The sequence below is a fragment of the Barbatula barbatula genome (genome assembly GCF_947034865.1).
Source record: "Barbatula barbatula genome assembly, chromosome: 12".
Taxonomy (NCBI): domain Eukaryota; kingdom Metazoa; phylum Chordata; class Actinopteri; order Cypriniformes; family Nemacheilidae; genus Barbatula; species Barbatula barbatula.
The window spans coordinates 1,474,715-1,487,312 of NC_136775.1; the positions used below are offsets into that span (position 1 = coordinate 1,474,715).

The window sequence follows — 12,598 nt, forward strand, 5'->3', positions numbered from 1 at the left end:
AGTTCCCTGCAGAGTGGTGTACACGTCCAGATGGCTCTCTTTCTCCGGCCGAGTCTACACTCAACACCTCTCTCGCCTTGCGTCTGGCCACCACTAGGCTCCACTGCAGCGACTTGCACTGAATAACAATGTGACTCTCTCTCTCTCTTGATTTATGTCCTGGCGGTGGGTGGGTTATGGGCTTTATGGGAAATGCTGAGTGGGAAAAACTGCAGATCTGCAGACAGGAGGAGTGGGCGGCATGACCACCATCTCATCACAGTAAGATTAAACTATTATCACCACTTCACGAGTTCACCTGCGCAGATAACAGCGATGTTGATAGGGATAATAAAGCAAGAGCTTGGTTATGAAGGTTATGCGTATTTGGCGTGCTGTCCGGGAAGCGGGCTCCGAGCTCGCCAGATCTATCCGAACCCGAAACACTACACCTTGGTCAGGGTGAGTGCGCCGAGCTCGGAACCGGTTTGAGCCCAGAGCACACCCCCCGGGGCTCTTGCAAAAGAAAAGTGAGTTTGGGAGAGGAGCCGGGGTGGAGGAGGGATGCTTAATCTTAGGAGATCGAGCAGGTAAGATGGATTCTCTATTTATGAGCGAGCTCGCTATGGCTAATTGTGTATGTGCAGTGATTGCTGATTGTGGACCAGCCGGCTGATTATATGCTACGGCTCCTCCCGAACTTTGTTAATTAAACATCATTTCACGAGTTCACCTGCGCAGATAACAGCGATGTTGATAGGGATAATAAAGCAAGAGCTTGGTTATGAAGGTTATGCGTATTTGGCGTGCTGTCCGGGAAGCGGGCTCCGAGCTCGCCAGATCTATCCGAACCCGAAACACTACACCTTGGTCAGGGTGAGTGCGCCGAGCTCGGAACCGGTTTGAGCCCAGAGCACACCCCCCATAAAGCAAGAAGTTGGACAGCCGCCGGAGTACGCATACCCCCCCAAAACGCGGTGCTGGACAGTATGGAGGCGTGGACTGCGTTCGGGTAAGGACAAGAGGATGGTGACTCCTTAGAAGGTGTGGTTTGAGATGAGGCAAGACTGGGGCAGGGGTTCCTCCAAGGATGTTTGAGACTGATATGGAGAGAGGATGCCTGCTGTCTTCGTGGGTGTCCCTGGATGAGGACTGATGCTGGGAGGGGGCTACTGAAGGAGGGATCCAGCTGAAGTAGAGCACCTGATGGAGGTTCCTGCTGGGGAGAGAGCTGCTGTTGTTCTTGATCCTTAGAAAGTTGTAGATGGCAGAACACGAGATGGAAGCACTGGCCTCTGCGGAGGCGATTGCTGCGGCGACGCAGGCTTCGACGTCTTAGATGGAAGCACTGGCCTCTGCGGAGGCGATCGCTGCGGCGACGCTGGCTTCGACATCTTAGACGGAAGCACTGGCCTCTGTGGAGGAGATCGCTGCGGCGACGCTGGCTTCGATGACTTGGATGGAAGCACTGGCCTCTGCGGAGGCGATCGCTGCGGCGACGCAGGCTTCGACGTCTTAGATGGAAGCACTGGCCTCTGCGGAGGCGATCGCTGCGGCGACGCTGGCTTCGACATCTTAGACGGAAGCACTGGCCTCTGTGGAGGAGATCGCTGCGGCGACGCTGGCTTCGATGACTTGGATGGAAGCACTGGCCTCTGCGGAGGCGATCGCTGCGGCGACGCTGGCTTCGATGATTTGGATGGAAGCACTGGCCTCTGCGGAGGCGATCGCTGCGGCGACGCTGGCTTTGATGACTTGGATGGAAGCACTGGCCTCTGCGGAGGCGATCGCTGCGGCGACGCTGGCTTCGATGACTTGGATGGAAGCACTGGCCTCTGCGGAGGCGATCGCTGCGGCGACGCTGGCTTCGATGACTTGGATGGAAGCACTGGCCTCTGCGGAGGCGATCGCTGCGGCGACGCAGGCTTCGACGTCTTAGATGGAAGCACTGGCCTCTGCGGAGGCGATCGCTGCGGCGACGCTGGCTTCGACATCTTAGACGGAAGCACTGGCCTCTGCGGAGGAGATCGCTGCGGCGACGCTGGCTTCGATGACTTGGATGGAAGCACTGGCCTCTGCGGAGGCGATCGCTGCGGCGACGCTGGCTTCGATGACTTGGATGGAAGCACTGGCCTCTGCGGAGGCGATCGCTGCGGCGACGCAGGCTTCGACGTCTTAGATGGAAGCACTGGCCTCTGCGGAGGCGATCGCTGCGGCGACGCTGGCTTCGACATCTTAGACGGAAGCACTGGCCTCTGCGGAGGAGATCGCTGCGGCGACGCTGGCTTCGACGTCTTGGATGGAGGCTTCTGCTGAAGAGTCTGCTGTGGCACGGCCTGTGACTTGGGCGATGGCCCCTGCAGGCTGGGTCTGAATCCCTGGTGATTGCTGAGGCGGTTGCAGTGACAGTGAGATCTCCCGCTAGGGAGATGAAGGCTGAATAGTGGAGGTTCGAGCCCATGTGGGTGAAGGATGGATTCTTAGATGATTCGGGAAATGAGGGTTCGATGGGCTTCCCTGATGATTGAGAGGTCTGACCTGATGTAGCTCTTAAAAGCTTCCGACGTCCAGCGCCCTAGTGCTTGGATTTGAGACTGCGATAGGCCTTTTTGGGCGGCTGTAGTTGCTGCGCCTATGCGGAAGGAGTGGCCGGAAAAGTGGTCTGCGGGAATGCCAGACAAGAGCAATACGGCTTTGAGGTGTTTTTGGAACCAGAAGCGTGTGGCTGGGCGGTTAGATTCATCCACGAAGAGAGGGTCTGATGTGGTTTTGGTCTGAGATTTCCTGAAGTGAAGGTAGGCTAGAAGGGTCTGATAAGGCTGAATCGGTGACTGGAGGTTGAAGATGTAGATGAAATGTCCCCTTCTGGTTTGGTCCGTCTTGCTTTGTTTAATTAAGAATGAGATCGTCTCTGAATCGAGTACTGATAGGTCGGATAACGTTGGATGTATTACGGGGTTGAAGATGGACGTGGTGGAAATTTCAGAACATCTTAGAAAGCCGAAAAAGGCTAGGATAAACATGGAGTCGAGCGTGCGATCGACGTGCTTGGAGTGATATCCTTTGCGGAGGGTGGAAATGCATCTGGTCAGTATATCCAGGGTTATAGGTTGCCTGGCGTCTGGGCGAGCAGGCTGGGTTCTTTGAATGCCCTTGATGAGCATAGATGTGTGGGAGCTGGCTATTGCTGCGGATGGAGAGTTGAATATGAGCTTGTGGAAGAACTGGACCCCACTCATGTAACCTTTAATTGAGCTTGCTTGGAGGTTTTTTGACAAGTTTAGGAAGGAGATGAAGGAGGTGATGGAGATTACGGAAAATGAGGGAAAGGGAATGTTGAACGCGTGGTGAAACGCCTTGAAGCTTTTCCATGCGGTGAGATAAGATTGGAGGGTCCTAAGGGAGACGGCTTGGATGATGGAGTTTCGAGATGCATCGAGGAGGGTTTTTAGTGGGTGGTTTACGGGAATATCAGCTCCGAATAGGGAGGTATCGGTGTTGGCAAGGGGTCTGCTTCGGGCGCCAGCTGCCTGAATTTCTGTCAAGATCTGTGCTCTTATGTTCCCCGAAACAGGAGGCGGTTCCAGGGCTGGTGCGTTGATTGGCGCTGGCATAGCTGTCGCCGAGGCCAATGAGAAGCTCGATCGAGCCTGTGGAAGAGAGAGAAGGGGGGGAATGGCGGCCGCCTGAGCGGCTAGCGGAGTCATGCTCGCGCTAGCAGCGGCTACCAGGGTGGCTGGGAAATGGCTAGGAACCGGCGCCTGCATCGCTAGCTGAGGCAGCCTCGCGCTAGCGGCGGCTACCGAGGGGGTTGGGAAATGGCTAGGACCCGGCGCCTGCATCGCTAGCTGAGGCAGCCTCGCGCTAGCGGCGGCTACCGAGGGGGTTGGGAAATGGCTAGGACCCGGCGCCTGCATCGCTAGCTGAGGCAGCCTCGCGCTAGCGGCGGCTACCGAGGGGGCTGGGAAATGGCTAGGACCCGGCGCCTGCATCGCTAGCTGAGGCAGCCTCGCGCTAGCGGCGGCTACCGAGGGGGTTGGGAAATGGCTAGGACCCGGCGCCTGCATCGCTAGCTGAGGCAGCCTCGCGCTAGAGGTCGACGCAGGCGCCGTGGGCCAAGAGCCAGGGGCAGGAAATGGGTGGTAAAGCACCGGAGCTCCAGGTGCTGGTGAGCCAATGCTTCGAAGGCGGCCCGCTACTGCTGGCGGGGTGTTTGCAGGAGGCCGAAGCTGGCCAACGGCGAGAGGGACCGGTGGGTCCGTGGCGATACCTGCGCTCGCGGAAGCCCTGCTGTTCCGGCTTCCCCGCGGGCGGCCGCGACCAGCTGCGGAGGTGGATTGCCCGGGTCGGGAATACGGAGAACCGCGAGCCGTGCCCGGCTTGGTGGCGGAACCCCCCGTAGCGCCCTTCGGTGAGGCGGTGTCCGCCAGGGAAGAGGCGTAGAGGCCGTAAAGCTCCGCCTTGGTCATCCGCCTGTGGAAGTGGACGTCAGCGTTGGACAGAGCTAGTCGTAAGCCCTGGACGGTCCATTTCTGTATGGCGGGGATCGCGTTGTGAGCGGAGGTGTAGGAAGAAGCCGGGGAAGCAGGTGGACGTCTCTTTGAGCCAGGAGACGATCTGCCACCTGTGGATTTAGCCTTTCGAGGTGTAGAACGGCGGAGCTGGCGGCCTCGTGATGAAGCCGGGGAATCGCTTGATGTATCCGATCCTGAGCTGGACTGATGAGCGCTCGGCGGCGCTGAAAGATTGTCGTCGATGACGTGGGTCTCAGACATCGCGTTGATGCTTAATCTTAGGAGATCGAGCAGGTAAGATGGATTCTCTATTTATGAGCGAGCTCGCTATGGCTAATTGTGTATGTGCAGTGATTGCTGATTGTGGACCAGCCGGCTGATTATATGCTACGGCTCCTCCCGAACTTTGTTAATTAAACATCATATCGCTAGAATACGCTGGAAACGGAGCAAAAATATGATAATATATTCCTGTAATTCACATCCTGGACTCACTTTATCAGCACAAGGTATTCGAGTGGACCTTATGCATATACATCTATAGGTCACATTGCACAAAAGACGACAAAAAACAATCTCGCGTTAAAAGATTTAAAGGGATAGTTCAACCAAAAATCAAAATTCTGTCAATGTTGTTTGAAACCTTAATAAACGTCTTTGTTCTGATGAATACACAAAAAGATATCTGGAAGAATATCTCATCCCCCATTGACTCCCATAGTATTTATTTTCCCTACTATGGCAGTTAATGGGGGATGAGATCTGTTTGGTTACTGACATTCTTCCAAATATCTTTCCTTTGTGTTTAGCAGAACTAATAAATGTAATCAGGTTTGGGACGACCTGAGAGTGAGTAAATGATGACAGAATTTTCATTTTAGGGTGAACCTTTAATCTCATTAAAAACAACAAGAGGCATTTAAGTTGGAATTGCATGGATGAGAAAAGGGAAGGAATGTATTATTAACTTTTGACGAAAAACATGTGCATTAGATTCAACTACTGTATGCACTCGACTCTCTTCTCGACAAAATCTGATCAATAGACCGAAGGATCAATGGAAATATGAGCGAATATGATAATCGTTTGACAATAAATCATAAGAATTGCATCTCCTAATGGATGTAGATAATAATGGTGAAAGTTATAAATAGACCGGTCATGATAAACTGGATCTTTAATATTGCAGCGGGCAGATAGCGGTGACAGAGATGAAGATTACTCGTGTTGACACTTATCATCCCGCTTGTGGCTGTAATTACCTGTAATGAAATCTAAGCTTTAAATCACAAAGACGGTTTGTAATATCATAAAAACTTTCTACTCCGTTTCAGCCATCCAATTCTTGATTTGTTTGATCTGCTTTTGTTTCACTGGTGGTTTTTCCAGTCAAGGTTATGGGGCAGGGCTTTTTTCTAATAATCATACATTACATACATTGTATGTTTTCACATGAAATCGTACAGTAGTTGTTTTCCTGTATGATCATGTTGGTTACTATAGCGTATATGGGTCAATGACTTTGAATGAAGGATTTTCGTCATGCCAATTTTGATATGCAAACCAATAATAATGTCTATTGCAGTTATTAAAACATTAAGAATGTGGTGTACATATAAATGCAGATTAAAATGTTAAATAAGCATTTTTTGTGTTTTCATCTATGAATTGGCCATAGCTTGAAGAAATGTCATTTGGTGCGATCGTGATTTATCTTCAAATTAATCTATTTCCTTGACATGTTTAGTGTTTAGAAACAAAGTATTTGCATTTCTTCATGTCACTTCTTCAAGTAATCATGTCATATTTTTGTTCTGTAATTTGTTCTTCTTGAATTATATTGTTAAAATAAACAAAATGAACAAACTTATTTTTCCTGAAAATCGCATGCAACAAAATACCACTTTAACACTGCAGCAGAGATTCGTATTTCAGCCACAACAATTATATTATTATATTTTATTTTTAATTTAGTAAAATAATTGATATTATTGGTGACATGATAAGTGGTTGTTATACGTCATTGACACATATATATATATTCATTGATGGTATTTGACAATATACAGTATTTTCTGCATAAAATCCTACATCTGTCAAACCGTGCAGTTTGCATACAAATTACACTGTGTGCAATACTGTATCCCACAATGCAATGCAATCCATTTGACATTGTGACAAATAAACCATATTTCACACTGAAATCAAGTTGTTTTGCTTGTATTTTGCTTAGAAAACTTTACGCTTGCCAAACTCTTTGGTTGCATAATACAAACAGAAGTAAAGGTGTTATTTTTAGAAAACAGTAGGATGCGGTACAGACAACGCTGTGCAGTCCAAATAAAGTCAGCCAAAAACATGGAGGCAGCTCACATTTGAAGTCTTTCCAGGTGACGGTGGGCTCCGGTCTGCCCACTGCCAGGCAAAAGAGGTTCACGTCATCGCCTTCGTTGACAGATTTATCCTCGGAGATGTTCACTATCCTGGCCGGCACTGCCAAAAAGAGCGAAACAAAATTAATCATCATGATAACGCCTACATTATAGATTAATTAAAGTTCAAATTAATCTTAAATTTTGAAAACCAACCAAACGTAAGACGGGCTGTTTGTTTCAAGGTTTATAAATGATTCCTATCAACCGTCCCAAATTCCCAAAAGCGGAGTGCAATGCATAATGCTGGACAGATAATGAGACGCTCCTTGAAATGGTCTGCGATCAGAGCTTTAATGAAGATGGCCAAACATTTGTCCTGCGAGGCATCCTCAGCCTCAGCCCTTTTCTCAGTTTTCCAGCAGGACAAAATAAAGTAAAGAAGGCAGCGGATCCATTCATGTTGGCGGAGTGACTGGGGGGTGTAATTATTTCCCACCGTATCACACTACGACTAAAATTGAGGGCACAATGGTATCGAGCAAATATGGTCATCTGTCTGCAAAGCTCCTCGCAGCAGATAAAAAGCTGTGTTTGGTGAGATAGTTAGCCCGCTGGTTGGCCAACAACATGCTCGAGATGCATTCTTAACTTGCCTCCCCTCCCTTCGGCATGCGATCGGGTAATGCTCTCTGGAATATTTTTCACTTTGATATTTTCAATCTTGCGCTACGGGTGAGCGCGCTGCAAAATATACATAGCAATTGACAACTTGCGGCTGGAGGAGGTGGGACGCGTTACAGCAGAGCGATCCGTCAGCCGAGCGGTCCGGTGTCAATAAATCACGTCACTGAAGATGGCTAGAACTCATTTTTCTGTAGACGTGAATCGACAACGCCTCCGTCCCGCCCTGAGCTGTCAATCAACCCAAATGCTTTAAAAATAAAAGTTGGATTTCTCATGTTGCTCAAAACCTTCACTCTAAGCACAAAAAAAGAAGATATTTTGAAAAATACTCAGGACCTTCTGCAGTCACATCGGCTTGGAACGACACAAAGGAACGTAAATGGAGACACATGTTTCATTTTTCAGTGCATTTCTGTAAGACAAGGGCAAACCGGCCCATCAGGGAACGTTCTCTTCTCATTCCAGATGAAGTATGTCATTTAGCAGATGTTTTATTCCAAAGCGACTTAAGTGCACGTGTTACGGGGGACTATCCCTCTGATGGCTGGAACTGAACTGAATTTTGTTAATTGCATCGCTCAGGGGCACAATGGTGATGGTTCATCACGACTCCGTACGGGGTCTGAATCAGCAACCTTCCGGTTATCAGTTCAGAGTTGAAAGATGACGCGTGCAGTTTTAAAACACTTTCTCCTGTGCCCGTTTAATATGCAGAGACTATTACGAGACAATAAGAGCCTCAGCCCACAGCCTATTCACCGTCTGACGCATACTGCACATAAAATATTTTAAATTCACAAATTCCAAACTCAAGTTCACCCGAAATAATCACTTTTAACATTTTTAAGACTCGTCGGTCGGTGAAAAACACAAAAGAAGACTTCCACACCATCTTTCGTGTTCAGCAGAAGAAAGAAAGTTATACAGGTTGGAATAACATGAGGATGAATAAATGATAAATAAAATCATTTTGGGGTGAACTATCCCTTTAACTTTAAGCATTTTCGGAGAGTCAGTGATCACCCTTACCCTGAACGATGAGGAAGACATGGGCCGTGAGAGGCTGGTTTTTGGCCTGGAAGCTGCACGTGTAGGGTCCCTCGTCTGTCACCATCACTCTTTCAATCTTAATGGAGAACTCGCTGTTGTTGTTGTTCTCTAGGGAGACGCGTGTGTCCAGAGACCACTTATCTGTGCCCGCGAAGAGGATGTTGGTACGGTTCAGCCATGCTTTGTGAGTGACCTCTTCATCAATCTTGCATCTAAAGGAAAGAGACACAGGTCTGTGTCAAGTCTCTGATGTCAGATGGCAAAAACTGATGACCCTTCAAATACATAAAATACAACTTGCTGCGGAATCGTCCATAGGATGGACAGCTAAAACAGTTTTTCAACATTTTTTTGACATCAAAAGCTGTGCATTGAATAAAACTTAACAGCACTTGGTGTCAATTTTTGACTTGGTGGAAGCAGCCTTATAAAACAGACGACAACACGATACGTTTTATTCACTAAGGTTGTCACATTTTAGATCTTGACCACACGATTATTATGGCCAGAAGAATTTACTATTCTTTATAATTGTGATCTATTTATCTACGAACAATGTCAGTCAAACTAATCGGTTTTATTTCTTCTTTTGTTGGCCACTGAATCACACAGTAGTTATTAAGTAGCTAAAGGGAGGCTCAGAGATTATGTATTTTTGTACGCAAACCCCGGAAGCGAGTTAGTATTTTAGGACTTACGGTTTCTTTACTCCCCAGTCTATGGGTTTTTTAATGTGATTTTGGTAAATCGCCCTAAATAAGGTCTGTGGAATACAAAACCTCTAAATATGTTTACATTTTATTCTATGACTTAAAACACCCGCTTGTGATTTTTTAAAGTCTTATTGTGTCTTTAAAATGGGGGTTGCTAACAAGTTGCTAAAAGAGACTACTTCCTTTGGTGTTAGACGTCATTACGCAAATAATGCAAATAGTGTAGATGAAGATTAATTCACAGAGTACTTACTTACCAGGGAACACATTTTTTATCAAGTTTGAAAGGCTTGGCGGTGGTGACGTTGAGCAACCTTAAGTGTAGTCTGTTTATAGCATCGTGTTATCTTTTTACTTCTGCCGATTGTGTTTCAGCTTTATAAGTAACAAAAGTTAATTTGTAAAGTTTATATTGATAGACAAAATGTGTAAACATTATAAACCTTTGTTAATCACAGAACATAATTTTTCTTCCAATCTTCCAAAAGTCATGCATAGACTTTCTATTGGGTGACATTTGTTGTTCGAAGTTTAGAAAATTACGAATGACAAATTTGGGGAAATCTAAGAGGTTCTGGGTGAGTCCACTAGTAACTCAACTGGTTCAGTTACATAAAATCCATAGTTTGCTCTGCTCACATCTTCAAATGACAAAAAGTGATATAAAACACGGTGTAAACATCACTAACAATAATGTCGGCTTTGACTTTCAGCAGATCAAACTGTGACATCACATCACATTCTGTTCCCTGTATAGGCGTATGGAATAATGATATGGTGCTTTTGAGAATATAAACCACTGACAGAGGGTTGGAGAGTTCAACTACTGGCTCATAGTCTGAAAGCAAGAAAGCAAACTGTCAAATAAGAAAGTGAAGTTAAATTGCATTTTTAAAATGCACCCTCAGCTTGACGCCTCTGGCAGGTAAGTATGATTAAACCGTTTGAGATGGGCGCTATGAGCGTTTATACCTGTGACCTAAGATTTGTGTCAACCGATAGCAATGTTGTATTACCGTGGAAAACTCTATCCAGATGATCTGCTCTGGAATGAAGGTGTAGATATGCTGAACATTATTCAGATGAGGTGTTATAGAGGAACATGCTTTCAGTCAACTTTTAGGTACTTCTCAGAAATGTCCTTGAGTATACTTGACTTATACTGACAAAACTAAACTTATTTTAGTTAGCCCTACAAGTAATATATCCTAAGAATGATTTGTTTATATTACCATTTAATTTTTAGAATGATAAGGCTTGAAATTTTTTTCAGAACCTTGAGGAAACCTTGAGAGAACATTGGGAAACTCTCACAAATACAGATCAATGTTTCATATGACTTTCTTCTGTACTTCTCATCAGAATCCAGGCAATTTTAAAAGGGGAGGAGCCATCAAAAATATCCCACTTTATAACTTCCTGCTCTACTTTTAAATGACATCAAAGCAGTGGATAACAGTTTTAACCAAAGGCAGTGTTAATTGAGCAAATAAAGAAAGAATCATGTTTTGTTTTGTCAAACGGGTGCAGGTGTAAAACTCACCTCAAAGTGACGCTTTCTCCTTCCAGCACTGTAATGTTGTCGGGCAAGTGGCCGACCTCGGCTGCCTGAGCGCTGGTGGGTCCTGCCAAAGAAAACCAGAGGAGAGACAGTGAGCGTAGGACAGAAGGTCGCCTGGATCCCCGGGCGGCGCTGCAGGTACTAAGCACCTCATTGATCCTGCTCAGGCAGAATTTGTTTTTGCGCTTTGCTTAGTTATTTGTTAGGAGAGAATAATAAGATCGCAAACGACAGCATGCAGCCGTCAGCGTTGACCGTCGGTGGGCTTGAATAATGATTGGGTTCTGCCCGCACGTCGCCCGGCCACGCTTTCATCGAACAGACCCGATAATGAACCCGGGGAAGAGGATTCACACGGAAGCGACGGAGCGTGAAATGAAGGGACAGCCACTGCAATGGGAAGGATTCGTACCTTACGCAACCTCACACACACACACACTTGTAAACACATACACGTGTGTTTTTATTTGCCAATTTAAGTCCACACAAAATCATATTGGAATATGCTGGGAAAATCATTTTCTGGCTTGATACTTTTGGTTTCAGAAGCGATACGTTCTCTTGAGAAGCAAATTAACAATGCTAGTGTTCAGAAACGCACAACAATACATAGAGCGTTTAACGCTGAGACAAAGAAGACAAAGACATTTTTACCAGACCGCGGGCAGGCCACGTCTGAGGTGATGTGAATTTTGTGTTTCATTTTTCAAATGCCATTCTTCTTCTTATCTTTGTGGAATACGTTCCTATTTCCTATGCAAACAAAGATTAGCTTCCCCCCTCGAGCGAGCTATCTGAGCAGGGGTCTCTCCCTCGGCACGGTATCGTCTCTACCCACATCAACACTGCCAAATGCCAGCATGGCACCAGTGCTGAGCTCCTACAGCGACTTCTGCTCATCGCATCCAGCACCGTCCTGAATATCTCCAACATTGGCTTGACCTGCCTGCAAGGTTTAATATACCAGAAAGCCAAGCGGTAGAGAGATAAACAGCAGCCAGAGGTTTTTGCGTTTAACGCGAACGCGAAGCGGCCGAACCGACAGCTTGCCAAGTGCAATTCTGGAAAGTGAAGCAGAAAGGATAAAGACGACAGTAAATTTTAAGCGCCGTGGCATCTGAGGGCCAAGCTCGGGCATTTTTTATTTGAGCGGGTGCCATCGTGGAAGCGTCCCAAATCGTGCGGTGTAGTGAAAGGCAGCCTGGGCCGCATTGCCATGCGTGTCATGCTTCGGCACACAAATTATATAAAGCTGCTTTGCATTGTCTGCTTAAATGACCAGCAATGACATTACTAAATGAAGTTTACTCTGTTTGTGGCGCACAAGGGCACAGACTGCAATCGTTAAAACATCTTCGTTATTTTCAGGATACAAAATCTGTCATCCTCCATCCATCCTTGTGTCATTCAAAACTTTCATCTGTGTAATGCTCTTTCATCAACAATATTCAGTATTTAGATACATAATTTGAAGTGCTCTTTAACTGTTACAGAAGCAACGTGAAGCTTTAAGCGGCATCTAGTGGTCAGGTTGCGAATTGCAACCAATGGCTCAATCCTCCCCTCCACAATCATGTCGTTGCGGTTTCCCTTCTTTGCAGAAGGTCTCATGTGGTTTTGTGTTCATACTGTAAGTCTATAACTGCGCGCGCAAAAGGGACAGGTCTACTTAAAGGGACAGTTCATTCAAACATGAAAATTCTGTCATCATTTGCTTATCCT

At 46.7% G+C, this 12,598-nt stretch overlaps 1 protein-coding gene across 2 annotated transcripts in view; it reads right to left on the reverse strand.

Moving 5' to 3' along the window:
* iglon5 (IgLON family member 5) overlaps nt 1-12,598 on the reverse strand; it is a 115,834-nt gene that overhangs the window by 9,997 nt on the left and 93,239 nt on the right. For both annotated transcript variants that reach the window (XR_013787392.1, XM_079469940.1), the window contains exons 2-4: nt 10,859-10,940; nt 8,582-8,814; nt 6,867-6,986 (exon numbers count right to left, since the gene is read on the reverse strand). Coding sequence is in view for 1 of the 2 variants with exons in the window: in XM_079469940.1 (XP_079326066.1) it covers nt 6,867-6,986; nt 8,582-8,814; nt 10,859-10,940 (435 nt within the window). In the remaining variant the exon portion in view is untranslated. The remainder of the gene's footprint in view (nt 1-6,866; nt 6,987-8,581; nt 8,815-10,858; nt 10,941-12,598) is intronic.